This window comes from Barbus barbus (genome assembly GCF_936440315.1).
Source record: "Barbus barbus genome assembly, chromosome: 15".
Taxonomy (NCBI): Eukaryota; Metazoa; Chordata; class Actinopteri; order Cypriniformes; family Cyprinidae; genus Barbus; species Barbus barbus.
In genome coordinates this window covers 7,167,591-7,182,584 of record NC_136743.1, presented here as the reverse complement: position 1 = coordinate 7,182,584, position 14,994 = coordinate 7,167,591, and the positions used below count along the sequence as shown (strand labels likewise).

The following is a 14,994-nucleotide window of genomic DNA, read 5'->3' as shown; positions in this document are numbered from 1 at the left end:
TTTTATATGTATGTTTTTAAATGTGCTTAGAAACAATACCTGTTCTATCCAAATAATGCTTTTTTTTTTTTAAATGGGGTAGTAGAAAATAAACTTTTCAATTATCCTAAAGCAAATGCAAAAATATCGATATATAGGTATCAATTATCGTCAAAGTTTGGAATTTTAGGTACATCCCAGCACGATTGTCATACTGATGTTACCTGTAGAACTTGTAGAAGTTGTAGAAGCAGTTAAATAAAACAAAATATCAACACTGCACTCAACAAGTACTGGGTAAAACAAAACCAACATTGTTTTAAAAATGTTGTAGGAACACATATCAAAAGCAAAGGTTAATCTACTAAATACATGCTCAGAAATCATCCGAGGAGCTTTAATAGCTTCTCTAAATAGGAGATAATTGGAGAGAAACAGAAGAATGGCTTGGTAATGGAGAAGAGGGCATGACCTCCGCTGTGAACAGGTATACCTTTCCCCACAAACAGTGAAATAGTACAGCTGAGAAAAGATCCTCACCTATTTTTTGTAAAAAAAGAAAAAAAAAAAGTTCCACTTTAAAAAAAGAGCAGGACATGAAGTGCTCGTTAAAGTGATGAAAATCGTTGCATTATTAAAATGGAAGCAGCAGAGAATAGGCTGATTGTTTTCAAGCGTTACAGCAAACACTCAGTAGATCCCCTTTGCTAATGATGGCTTCACTAATCATAGTCATCGCAGCAGAACAGCGGGCCACAGGATCATAGAAGGCATAAACAAATTTACCAGCTCATCTGTGGTTTGTTGACAGATCGTATTATCAATGATTGTGGATCATTTCCCAGAGGAGAATGACCTCTGCTTAAGAGCCTGTGATGCATCTTACTGTCAGAGAAGCTGGTAAGCATTTCATGAAAACGTGATTCATAAGATAAGACACTCTGTGGAACTGACAGGGTTCCCTGCTTCTTCTTAACACTACGGTCTCTTCCTTTCTCCCTCTCGCTCTTGGTTGCTTCCCAGGCCTTCTGCTCCACAGAGTTACATTTCAGCAGAAAGATGCTGGAAACAAAAAGAGAGAGAGAGGAAATGTACAACAAATAGCCAGAGGGTGTGTGAGAGAGTGAGAGAAAGAGAGCGGGAGAATGCAAGAAAGAATCAGCAGCATTAGAAAAGGTGCCAGCAACAAATCTGGCCTCTGAGTTAAGTGAGCCACTGGCACTTACACACAGCTCTCCCGGCTCTAAATCTCATCCACATTAATGATTGGCCAGCATTGCCGCCCGTTGCTTAATTTCTCATCATTATTGGCCACATCTGGAGAAGCCAAGCCGCTCAATCAAACCACAGCCGCATGTTACGCTGAGGTAAGGAAGCAAACATGCCAGCACTTTCAAACGGATTGCATTTCCCAGGGAGCTTTGCAGTGGTAAACACAGCCCCAAGGCACTCCTAAAAGCAGGAAGTGTGATCCAACTGCCAACCGGCTAATTGGAAATGCTTTCCTCCGTTCGAGTGGACACAGCTCTCATTCCTGTGGACCCAAGCTCGGTCCCGCAGAACCTTTGAAGCATGCTACATGGTCCCTTTAGCTTGCTGCACAATTATGCTATGGCGCAGGCAGGAGTGAACCAAGTCCATGTTTTTGTTCATGAAAAATATATCACGGGTGATGTCGGTAAATAATAAAAATATGTCGGGCGATGATAAAAATACCCGTGTAAAGTGGGCCAAACTGCTTTGAGTCAATTAATCGAATGGTTATTTTACATATACTGTAAGCCATTAACAATATGGTTAACTTACAAATAAATAATAATTGTAGCTTCTGGCATTAATATTTCAACATTTTATTCAAGGATTTGTTCATAAAAATACTTACTTCGTAAATTAAAAAAATGCGTAGAATTAAAATTCTATCAGTAATACAAATGTCCATAAGTCCAACAAAAATAGTAATCATATGTAACCGTGACAGTATCAAAAATGCCCATGTCCATAAATATAGGTTCAAACTCATGGTTCTGATTATATTATGGGTTTTGAGTCACAAATTTTTCAGATCAGGTAAAAAAAATTGAGGTGGGGGGCAAATGTAACTTTGCTTTCCGTTTATTACTTAACACTTTAAGTACTTTTTCGATACCACAGCAAAAACTACTAGACCTAGCTAATAAAGTTTAAACATTATTAATGACAACTGAATATAAAACAAGAACAAATACACAAATTACAAGCATAGATAAATACAATAGAAAAAAGTAACAAATGAAATATGGTCTAACAGTTGTATTCAGGTACAGAAATGTAAAATTAAGTGTATATTAACACTGCATTATATTCACAGTATAAATTAAATGTATATTAATCTTTGCTGAAGCTGTTTTGTTGTTTGATAAATGACAGGTATTTTTAGGCTGCTGTCACTTTGGGCCTGTTTGCACCTAGATATCCGATCAAGAAAAAAACAGGTGTAAATGACCTACGAATCGCTTTCAAGATTTTTAATCTGCATTTAAATCCGCATTTAAATCCGATCGCTCAAACCACTTCAGGAGGTGGCCTGGGCCGCATTCCAGACGAAACTGGACAATTGTAAATGCATCTGGTTGTTGAAACCACATATGCAAATTTTACTCCTCCCAAAACATTAAAATAATAAATGTGTGATAGCGTTTTATAGGCTATATGGCATCTTATAGTCCGATATGACAGCGCTAATGCAACACGCATCGCCGCGGATGAGTAGCTGAGTATCTATTCTCAGCAAGCCAACAAGCAAACTGCCACAAATGAAACTGAAAGTAAGTCACAGATGCTCAACACACAATCATCTTCATTAAAAGTAGTGAGACTAACCTATCTTTCCAGTGCTGATGCCGCGCTTTCTCCTGTTGCGGTCTTTGATCTTGAAATTAGCTGTTGATGAATAAAATAGCATAAAATGCAGCGCATATCTGTTGCTTTCATTGACGTGAACTCCGTTAAATTTGTATATAGCACAGGAATTGAAGACCAGATTTATATCCATTTTGCGAAGACACATTTATGTGGCCAAGTGTAAATGGAAAGGATTTTACAAATCAGATAGATATCCTGATAGATGTATTCTGAGATCATTTTGTGCACGTTTGTACATTTGTGTGTCCCAAGTGCAAGGAGGTTCCAAAGTAAACTCAATTCTGTGTTTGTGCAATTTCTGAAACGTGCATGAGTACAGTATTGAGTTCTCTTTCTCCTTTTCTTGCACTTGAAAGGTTTAAAATCACTAGAATGTTTAAACTGGTAAGACTTGGAAACACATGCATCAGTCTATGATGGTTAAACTTTGCAACTAATCCATCACGTGTGCCAAACTGTGAGGCCTGGTCCATACAAATCATGGATCAACTGTTGAACCCCTATCCATAACACCGGAAAGTTTTATCACAATTGATAGCATGATTAAACAGTGAGTTTATCCATCAGATATTTTAAATAGACAACAACGACTTTCAATGTTTTGTAACAGCGTGCATGTAGAGTATGTTTAAATCAATACAACTAATTTCTCCATCATTTTATCCCTACTTTTAAACAATTAAGCTCTGAGTAAATCAGAGAAAATGTGAATCCATTTGAGGCCACTGTGAATCTCTGTTGCAGTAAATCCATAACAATCATTCCCATTTGGCAACAGCAGTCAGAAAGGAGATTTGATGTAATTTTACGGAATATTTGGAATGAACATCTAGGGTTTTTTTTTTCTCCCATTCTCAGATTTGTGTTTTCCCAAGCAATGAATTGGTGGTTGAGGACAGCATAGTGCATTTTGCAAAACAAGTACACCACAGGGCAATTCATGGTTTGGCATCACTCTATTGCGAAGAAATCAGCTCTCATCCTACAGCCCTGTTCTGCAGATAGCATCTGTTTTAAAAGCTTTGGATCTCAGCGTCGTGTCAGAGTAAACACATTGTATGCTGATGAATCTAGGGCTCGGCAGCATCAGTCTAGAGTTATTTAGAGTTTAGATGGAAGATAACAAATTAGCAATAAGGAATTATCCACAGACTGTACATGCATACAATGTACAAAGAACATTCACCCCTCTGCATAACACATGCTTACAACTTTTACACTCAACAACAAATCCAGGGCATCAAATGCAAACTTTTCTTTAGACAATGTTGAAAAAAACAGCATATGCTGGTTAGGTATGTTTTGAAGCATGGCTGCTGGTTTGAGCTGGTTTAAACTGGTCCTTAGCTGGTCATGAGCTGATTTAAGCTGGTCATGTGCTGGTCCTGAGCAGGAGCTAGTTGCTTAGGACCAGCACATGACCCGCTCAAACCAGCAGCCATGCTTCAAAACATACCTAACCAGCATATGTTGGATTTTTCAACAGGGCTTCTGGCCAAATGATGTATTCTTTCACCTTAAGTTTCACCTTCTTTCATCCTCAAGGCTTATAGAACTTATAGAACATTTAGACTTCCGGAATATTTTTGAAGTTTTAAGCTAGCATTTAAATAACAAATGTTGCTTGTCTAGTTAAAAATGACAGATATATGAATTCAATTTATTTTAATTCTTCTTCCTTACATTCAAATTTAAATTACAATTCTGAATCCTGTTTGGTCCATCAATTCAAATTTAGGATCTGAACTGGAATTTAAAAGGCATTCTCAGTACAGTTTCACAACCCTGGATTTTCAGTGCTAAAATTGCAGTGTTTTAAGATTCAAATTAAGGCAATATTCGTGAGCTTGTTGCATCATCTCATGAATATGCATTGCTGAAAATTCCTGAAAAACGCTCATGTCCTGATTAATGACAGGAGATCTGCATCTAGCCTGGCTTTTAACACAGGAAACATGAGAAGATGGAGCGGAATGCGCATTTAATGCAATCAGATAGCCACTCTTACATCTCTAGATCAAACCATTTTGAACTCACAGAAGTCCCAACACTTAACCTTAATCTAATAGGTCAAGCTTCTCTTGCTTGTACACAAGCTCTGCACAAACCCCTTGACACGAGATGGCTTTCTAGAGGGCAAAAAAGGTTCACATAGCAAGTAAAAAAAGAGAAAACACCCTCAGCACCCACTTCAGTTTTTTGGAGTAGACTCTCAGTTGTATCACTTTCTAACTCACAGATAAGCTCTAGTACTAGTGAGAACGTTTCAAGCTTTGGGAAACTACATTTCCCAGGAGTCTGTGAAGGGTTCTAGAGATTGTAGACAGGAAATAATGTCCTTTCTATGACTTTGCGCGTCTCACTCGGGGGTTCCGGCATGTAAACAACGTCAAGACAAGGATGACTTTCATTTACCCCTCTCTCCTTCTGTTTGTATAGGTGTACTTCACATCCAGAACCACACACAATCTCAAGCACACCTACTGATCTCACGCCATGTCTATAAAAACCCAGAACAGCCATATACTCATTACATATACTCTTTATCCAAGTCTACATTGAAACATGACAGCCACACTGGTGGTGGGCCAGGAGAACCAATTCAAATTCATTACGTACCTCAGAGCAGAGCTGCTGTCTCTAGATTAGTTTTTTTGGGTTTTCGCATACGACGGCTTTGATTGGAAAGGACTAAAGGGAATCAGTGGTTCTGTTCTGAGAATCTTTGCAAATATGGGACTAGAACAATCTTACTCTCAACTAATTTGACATTAAGTCAGCCGTCACATTCAAACATATGAATTTGTTTTTCTTTTCTCATTATCTTTTCATCTTTAACACCAGTCTATTAAACGATCAGCAGGGGGATTGTGGCAAAAATGCTAATGACCACATGATTGAAAACAAGAAACCGCTTTTTGTGCATTAGTCTATTGGAGAAAAGTTACATACTTAATCCTACTTTATATTACATGTCAGCTATTCACCCATGATCTTTAAACTTACATTTATGCATTTGGCAGTGCATGACAGTGCATTCAAGAGATAGATTATTGTTTCATGTGTTCCCTGGGAATCAACCCATGATATTGCTGTTGCGAGCACCATGCCTTACCGTTTGAGCTACAAGAACTCAGACAATTTCACAGTTCTTTTTTATTTTGCATTACAGGCAATCCCTAATTTTGACTGCCAGCAAAAGTGAATATAGAACTGTGATCATAAATATCTTAAAATTGATTTGCTACCAATTGTCTAAAATAAAACTGAAATATTTTTTTAAAGATTCAACATCACAGACCTTGCAGACTTTGACAATAGTGACTCTGTAACTGTAATTGCATGAAAGCTTTGTTTTCCAATGGAATTAAAACCTGGCTCCCAGGAATTGCACAAAGCCAGTCAGTTTGGAGCTTGATGTATTTACAAAGCTCTTGGCATTTTGGTGTGCAATATGCTTCAGATGGTCAGCAAGCGGCTCAGCTCATAGGTATGCATTCTGTCTATATGTTGGAAAACATAGCTTTTGCTGTTCCAAAACCTAGAAAGCTGCCAACCTACACCATATTTTAAGGCATCACAAATGTAAAAACTGTTCCACATCTGTGATGTCTTATTGCCTTCTAAGATACCTCATTTCAACCATATTCTATAACGGCATTACATGTATTCTTTTTGGAGAAGAATGTATTATGGCAAGCTCGTGAAAAATGTATTTTCAGTTGAGATGCTACCTTAAAAGGCACTAGAAACTGCTTACTGGCTCTTGGAACGGAGCTCATATCTTGAACAAAGACAAATTACTTTAGAGAACATTTTAAATCAATATATCTTTACATTTACAAACACTGTTTATCGAAAAACATACTAGTTTGTTTACTGTAATATAATATTGTTTAAAGATATGACCACTTTGGCACATAGCCGTATTGACAGCATTCTTATACAAGGACCATTGCAATAGAACGACGATATTTGTCTCTACAAATGGAAACACAAGAGAACAATAACAGACAAAGCAAAGGAAAAAAGAACATTCTAGCTCTCTTTGAAATTAAACGAGTAAATCGAGTGAGACAAAACTTGCTTTTGAGTAATTAAAAAATTTTTTTTCCTATAAACCACTTGACACAAATCCATAATTATGACTTATAAAATGTACTATATCCCATGAGTGGTTCCTCCACACACAGGCCTCTGGAGTTTTCCTGTGTGGTGAGAGAAGAAAAGTCATCAGGGGTTAAGATGTGCAAAGTGCGCGTATAATTTGTGGCCTGTCACCTGACTAATCAGTTTTTTAGTGATCCATTACTCTGCATTATTTATGCAAAGTAGCCATTCTGTTCAGGACCATTTATAATGAACATTACTCTAAAGATCTCTTAAAGGCATTCGATAACACAAACACACACACTTCAATAGATAACACACACACATAATTCCACTTTAATCCTGACATGCTTTCACAAACATGCACACATGTCAGCATCGCTGAGGTTTTACACAGTAAGACTGCATAAATCACTCAGCCCAAATGTGCACTAGCATCACAAATAACCATCAAAATGTGTCTCAGGTCAGTGGAGGGACACAACACCATGCATCATGTTTCAACAGACCGCCAGCAGCCACGCAACGCCACAAACAAACAATAAGGCTCATTTTCCCTTGCAGTGCCTCTTTTGATGAATCTGTGATGCTCAGTTGTTAAGACCTACGAAATGAGCCCCAGAGCTGTGCCGTCCTCTTTAAAATGACCTTTCAGAATTTATCAAGCACGTTATGGAGGATATCCAGATGCTTCCACCACATGTTGAGCTGCTCGCAGACATGTCACAGAGGATGTAGCACACATATCAGAGGCTATGGGTGATCGGTCCTACAACTCGCATACACATCAGAGACCACATGAGCAACATATGCGCTCAAACACTCACACAGACATCAGAGACCAGGGGTGTCTCAAATTAAAAGCAGTTATGATCTCCACTCATCATTCTGCTAAAACAGTGACAATGAAACAGGCATTTCAACACAAGCTTCATTCCTTCGTGAACAAATTTAGACTTTATAATGAATAGGATTTGATAAAGATGCTGTTCGGTCCTTAACTCTGTAGAGAACCAATAGCCACACACCTACACAAGCCAGAAGACTGATTCAGTCCAATTCAGTTAGGATTGTGTAATGTGTGCACATGTGCTTGAGGATAGATATATCTATAGCCTCTATTTGTGGTGTATTTGTACTAAAATAAAAGCAGTAATGATTTGCTGAAACTATGATACATTCCTCTGATCTCCAATCTATGGTGGCCCAGTAGTGCACAACACAATGCATAGGATTAATTTCATTGTGTTGCATCTTGTTTTCATTGTGTTGTGGAGATTTCATTATGTTGTGGCTTGTTTCTGTTGTGTTGTGGAGAGTTTGTTGTGTACTACTGGGCCACCGGACCAATTCCTTCAAAGTATGTTAAAACGATAGATAGATAGATAGATAGATAGATAGATAGATAGATAGATAGATAGATAGATAGATAGATAGATAGATAGATAGATAGATAGATAGATAGATAGATAGATAGATAGATAGATAGACAGAGAACACATGAGCAACATCCGCTCAAACACTCACACAGACATCAGAGACCAGGGGTGGAAACTCCTCTAACACATACACACTTCAGAGACCATGAGCGATGAACTGGATATCTCTCACACACATATACACACTTCAGAGACCAAAGTGAAAAGTTGCCTTCCTTTCACACACACACACACACACACACACATTCAAATGCACAGCCACATCAGAGACCATGACTGGACATCTGCAAACTGTCTCACAAACACTTACAGCCTACTCAAGAAACGATAAGTGAAACCCTGATAAACTTATATCCTGATAAACCTGCTAAACTCACATCCTTTTTTAGATGCTTCATTATAGCCTACAACTTACAATATGGTTCGACAAATTTGAGTACATAGCAAAAATTAAGAATTACAGCAATAGAAAGAACAACAATAGTTAAAAGGGAACATTTAACAATAACAAAAAACTCAAAATAGAAACAGACAAGCTAAACTTGTTTCCTGCTACGTGTTTAAATATAATCTATGTTGTGAAAAGTGGGTTTGCAATCTGTATTGACTGTGGTGTAACCATGTTCTGCAAAATAATGGTAAGAAATGTCTTTCGCCGGATGTGTGGCGAGTGTATTCAAATTCACAAACAAATGTCTCTTGTAAACTGGCTCTTTTCTGTGAATCAACTGCTACCAATATGATTCTAAAACGAATGGCTTTTATGAGCTGACTCTTTTAAGTGAATAAAGATTAGGCAAGGCGATTAGTGTAGTCTGATTCGTTAATGATTGAATGACTCTTATGAGATGGTTCTTTTTAGTGAATCAAAATAAGACAAGGCATTTAGTGCCGTCTGATTTGTGAATCAACGACTCTTATGAGACAGCTCTTTTTAGTGAATCAAAATTAGACAATGCAATTAGTGTCATCTGATTTGCGAATCAATGACTCTTATGAGCCGGATCTTTGTGAATAAAAATTTGACAATGCAATTAGTGTTGTATGATTCCCGAATCAATGACTCTCATGAGACGACTCTTTTTAGGGAATCAATATTAGACAACGGGATTAGTGTAGTCTGATTCACAAATCAGTGACTCTTTTGAGATGGCTCTTTTTAGTGAATCAAAATCAGACAGCGCAATTAGTGTCATCTGATTTGCGAATCAATGACTCTCATGAGACAACTCTTTTTAGTGAATCAAAATTAAACAACGGGATTAGTGTAGTCTGATTCGCGAATCAGTGACTCTTATGAGCCGGATCTTTGTGAATAAAAATTAAACCGCACTGCTTCTGTCATCTGAACATCTTTCTTCATAATCATCATGTTTGCTAACGACCAAAGGTAAGGAGTCAATTTAATAGGCCTATCCTTTTATTAACCCAGTCATATGTAAATAATATTATTTTGGACTAAATCCAACAGAAACTCCAGCACAGTCTGCATATTTCACTAATTTTATGATTGTATCAATATATAGATTTTCAAAAGAGTTGTGCTGTGATAGTATATTTTTTTCAGGATTCTTTGATGAATAGAAAGTTCAAAAGCACATCATTTATTTATATTTAATGTTTCCTTGCTGGATAAAAGTATTACTTTCTAATATGTAAACACACACACATGTTGAATGAAGGGTGGGTGGAGCTCCACTATAAAACAGAATTCTGTTTTAAACCCTGCATTCATGTAAAAAGCTTTGCACTTTGTTCTAATGAATGATGCTAGTTATGGATATAGGTGAAAAGACCTTGCAATACACTGATTGGTTGCAGCACCAAAGGAAAGGTTTGCAAAAGTAGGTGAAACCAGCAGCATCACACGCATGTACTGATAGTCACAGAACATACAAACCTGCAAAACAAGTACTCTGTTTCCAACTATAGATACAGCACTCAACATGTTCAGACACCAATCAAACAACCTATACTCTCAAACAACCCGCTCTCTGCATATAATCTAAAGAATGAGTTTCTTACATGCAAAAAGCCTGCACACACTCACACATACACTCACATTCACATTAAGGATGCATAGGGCCAGTGGATATGCAAAAGCATAAAAAAAGCACAATAATGAATAATGCAATGAGCAGCATAAACAGCTGACAGAGTTTAAGTGTGTGAGAGAGAGAAAGGACGAGATCAGGATCGATACAAAGAAAGAAAGAAAGAAAGAAAGAAAGAAAGAAAGAAAGAAAGAAAGAAAGAAAGAAAGAAAGAAAGAACGAAAGATTTTCAAAAGTATTAATAAAATGAATCATGACTGCTGAAATAATGGCAACATCTTACTGAAGACAACATTTCAATGCAAACCCACGGTTCACACTTCATTATGAAAAAGGAAAGCTCTATCACAATCATCATTCATGAATAATCATCCATATTTTCACTTAAACATTTGGACATTTGATGAAGATCTGTTCAGAGAGTACCTTAGAGAGTAACAATACACCTACACAAGCCAGCAGACTGATTCAGTCCAACTCATTGTGATAGTGTAATGTACACTTGTGCAGCAATTATACTTCTACTTCAAATTAAAAGCATTTATGATCTCCACTCATCAGTCAGTAAAACAGTGACAATGAAACAGGCATTTCAACACAAGCTGCATTCCTTCGTGAACAAATTTAGACTTTATAATGAATAGGATTTGATAAAGATGCTGTTCGGTCCTTAACTCCACAGAGAACCAATAGCCACACACCTACACAAGCCAGAAGACTGATTCAGTCCAATTCAGTTAGGATTGTGTAATGTGTGCACATGTGCTTGAGGATAGATATATCTATAGCCTCTATTTGTGGTGTATTTGTACTAAAATAAAAGCAGTAATGATTTGCTGAAACTATGATACATTCCTCTGATCTCCAATCTATGGTGGCCCAGTAGTGCACAACACAATGCATAGGATTAATTTCATTGTGTTGCATCTTGTTTTCGTTGTGTTGTGCTAATTTCGATGTGTTGCTGTTTTCATTGTGTTGGACAAATTCCTTCAAAGTATGTTAAAACACTTTCTTAATGAAAAATTAGTTCATAATGATAAGAAGATTTAGTCCAGCAAGATAGATAGATAGATAGATAGATAGATAGATAGATAGATAGATAGATAGATAGATAGATAGATAGATAGATAGATAGATAGATAGATAGATAGAAACTGCTATAGTTTCCAAAATAACAGAACACAGCAGAAAATTCCGTTGGAGCTGAGATGAGGGGGGAGGTTCCTCTGTGCCCCAGGAGCTTATTAACGGCTCTGTGATTCTCTTGTAAAAACAGAAATCAGTCAAAACATGAGGGAGGAGCTGAGTGAGCGAAGAACGAGGGGGTTTCTTACCGAAAACGAAGTTGCTCCGAACGGAGGTCGCGAGAAGCATCGTCAAGGCCGCGAGCGCCCTGAGAGCGGCCCGCTGGAATGCCGGGAATGTCATATTCTGACGCGCGCGCATCCCGCTCATCCGTCCAGCGCGTTAAAGCCAACAGTCCTCTCGAGGCACGGAGAAGTGGAGAAGCTCAGCGAAGCGCTGACTGGAAGAAAGGACACACACACACACACACACACACACTCATTAGCAGACGGAGAGCGCCGATTGGTCGCACTGATGCTGAGCACACACACACTTCACTCACGCGCTGCCCCAGTGGGTCCATTGATCTTCTCGTGTCACTCGCAGTGTGTGATGTGTGACGCAGGGATCGAAAACATTCCCTTCGCCACTCAGTAACCCAGAAAACGACTCTGAATCGACAAACGCGACGTAAAAGCGAGTGCGTACCTAACAAGAATTGAGATTTGTAGAGAGCTGCCCCTGAAATCCTCGCGGTAGCCTTTAACACCGCTCTCATTATTCTCTCCCGCTCTCTCCTAGAGCGAGGTGCACCTGTCGCCCGTCGAGAATTCAGCGCGCAGCCTCACGCGACCGTGGCCACAACCGCGCACGCGCGCACTCACACAATAGTCCAGGTCATTTGTCTGTCTATTCCTCTCTCTTAGGAATAGAGCAAAAACGCTCTTAGTTTTTGTGAACTGTGCAAGTCATGGCGTTGCCTGCGGGGCGGGCGTGCGATCGCGCAGAGATGCTCTGTATTGTTGTGCAACTATAGAGGGAGGCAAGTTCGGACCGTGGCTGTCAAACTGCGTGTGTGTGTGTGTGTGTGTGTGCGTGTGTGTGAATGTGGATGTTCAGCGAGAGCAGCGGAGCCTCGCCTCATCTCGACTGTTGTGATGAGGTGATGATACCTGCTGCAATTGTATGACACGCGACCCAAAACGGAGCCACCCGCGCCACCTCCCTCACTCATAGCTTCTTTTCTCGCACTTCTCCTCTTTATTTCCCTCCCTCCCCCCCTCTCTCTCTCCTGCTGAGCACCAGTCCCGTTCTCACCCGCGCAACCGGGACGCCCCACCGAACCACGGAAAACAGTAGCAGGTGCACACACAGTCCGAGCGCGCTGAATGCAGAAGGAGCGGCAGGGATGCGTGAGGGGAGAGGAAGCGCGAGAGGGCAAAGCAACCATCAGCGCATTAACAGTAAGCCTAGGCACACTTTAACATCAACCCCCTTCCCTTCGCTCGTAGTTTAACATCTCCGAGCTCGTTGGACGGTTTCCTGCCCGGTGCGCCCATCAGGAGGAGAGGCGCGCGCGGATGCAGGCGCATTCCAGAGCACGAGCGTGCCCCTATTTACAAACCTGACAGGTGTCCCCCCCCCCCCCCCCTCAGCATAAGCGCCAGGACGCCAGCGACAATAATACCCCTGCGTGTCTGTGTGCTCAAAAGGAGGGCAGATTGCAATACGCACTGTTATAAGCGCTCCTCGTGATGCCCGTCGTCTCCGTCGGTTCTGGAGTGTTGGACCCGTCTATGCCTGCTGGCGCTCACGCTAAGGTCCCAATGGATCTGTCTGTCTTGGTTCTCGTTCCGCCCTCCGCTATCTTCTTGTTTTTCTTGCCTTTTCCTCTCTCCACGGCTACCGTTCACTGCAGCAAAACAGTCTGTCTGAAAGCACGGAGAAAGGGAGGGAGGCAGTGAGGGAGGAAGGGAGGGATGGAGGGAGGGGGCAGGCGCGCGGGGTGGAGGGGGAGGGGTGGGGATTTTAATACGATTTGGCCGTACCATTTGGATAACAGGGCTAGACCATACTGCCTGAGAGAGATTATTATTATTATTATTATTATTATTGTTGTTGATGATGATATTTATGTTTGAAGTGCGTAAAGTTTGTGGCCTAGTCTGTTTTTAGAGGAATGTCACGAAACTTATCATAACATTTATCCTTTTATGTATTTATTTGTTTGTTTAATGTTTTTCAATAAACAGACTAAAACAAATAAAGAACATAATTTTTAGACTATTATATTTATTAATGAAAATTATAATGTATTTATAAATAAATAATTATTAGGACTAGTGCAAAATTGTTTTGTGGTTACAAATAAAGTTTTTAGGCTATTAGTATTTTTGAAGTTCAAAATGCAAAATTTAAAAAATTATACAAATTCAAAATATGAGAAATTAATTTCTACTTGAGTAAATGTGCAAACAATACATTAAATTAGTTAATTTAACCTACCTAATGTTTAGAAAACACGCTAAAATGTGCATTTTTTTAACCAAGAAAAGTGTGAATATAGCCTACTGGATGGATGGATGAATGAATTAATGAATGAATTAGTAATTAATAAAAGAAAGAAACAAGAAAATATAGGCCTATTCTTATAATTTACACTGAATTAAATAACATTTCGGTATACAGTAAAGGAAATCATTATTCGATATTTGTGTGATTTAGCCTACAAACGTCTGGAATCAGTCTTTCAGATAAAGGTTTCTGTTTTTTCAAAGGCCTAGTTGTCATGAAAATAATGTCACAAAAAAAATCTTCACGCCTCTGAAAATATGTTTCATTTTCTTCATCCACATTTTCGGGATGAAATGTGAGCAGCAGGACCATGTTTTCGTGAGGTCCCCCCTTTATATCGGCTGGTGGCGGCGCGAGGTGTGGTCTCGTGAACAGAGTCCCCGCGCGAGCCGGGCTCTGGAGACCCCACCGGCTGCTCGGGAGGCCCGTGCGAGAGGAGGAGGGAGGGACGGGAGGGGAGGGCATTGACTCGCGAGAGGATTTAAGGATTAGTTCTGCACGCGGATTACTCGCTGTGCGGTGCGGGGGACGCACGGGGTTAAACACGGACGACTGCACGAGAGGCAGATACCCCGAGAGAGCAGCGACTCGGTCACCGTGGCGGTGGCTCGAGCAGACAACCGGAGCCTCGGGGCGGGACACTTCCGGCCCAAATCACTACACACTTGTGTTTAATGTCAGCAGCCTACAGCCTGTCGGCTTTTATTAATTTCACGGAGTGAATAAACCATGACACAGATTAGACAGTGGAAAATTAATCTCTTTATGCGGTAAATAAAAAGATACAGTATGTTTGGAGTGTTATCACCACAGCTTGTCTTCACCACTGATACGGATGAGACAGTAGTTACATCTACCGGTCAGGAGAC

At 39.7% G+C, this 14,994-nt stretch overlaps 1 protein-coding gene across 3 annotated transcripts in view; it reads right to left on the bottom strand.

Moving 5' to 3' along the window:
• Positions 1–13,504, bottom strand: part of LOC306881685 (cell adhesion molecule 3-like) — a 65,097-nt gene extending 51,593 nt beyond the window's left edge. Inside the window, exons 1-2 of one of the 3 annotated variants that reach the window (XM_079435885.1) lie at positions 13,286–13,504; positions 11,821–12,011 (exon numbers count right to left, since the gene is read on the bottom strand). In XM_079435885.1, the coding sequence (XP_079292011.1) occupies positions 11,821–11,941 (121 nt within the window). In that variant the 5' untranslated portion in view covers positions 11,942–12,011; positions 13,286–13,504. The remainder of the gene's footprint in view (positions 1–11,820; positions 12,012–13,285) is intronic. The other 2 variants (XM_079435887.1, XM_079435886.1) reach the window with 2 other exon arrangements.
• Between the last annotated feature and the right edge of the window lie 1,490 nt (positions 13,505–14,994).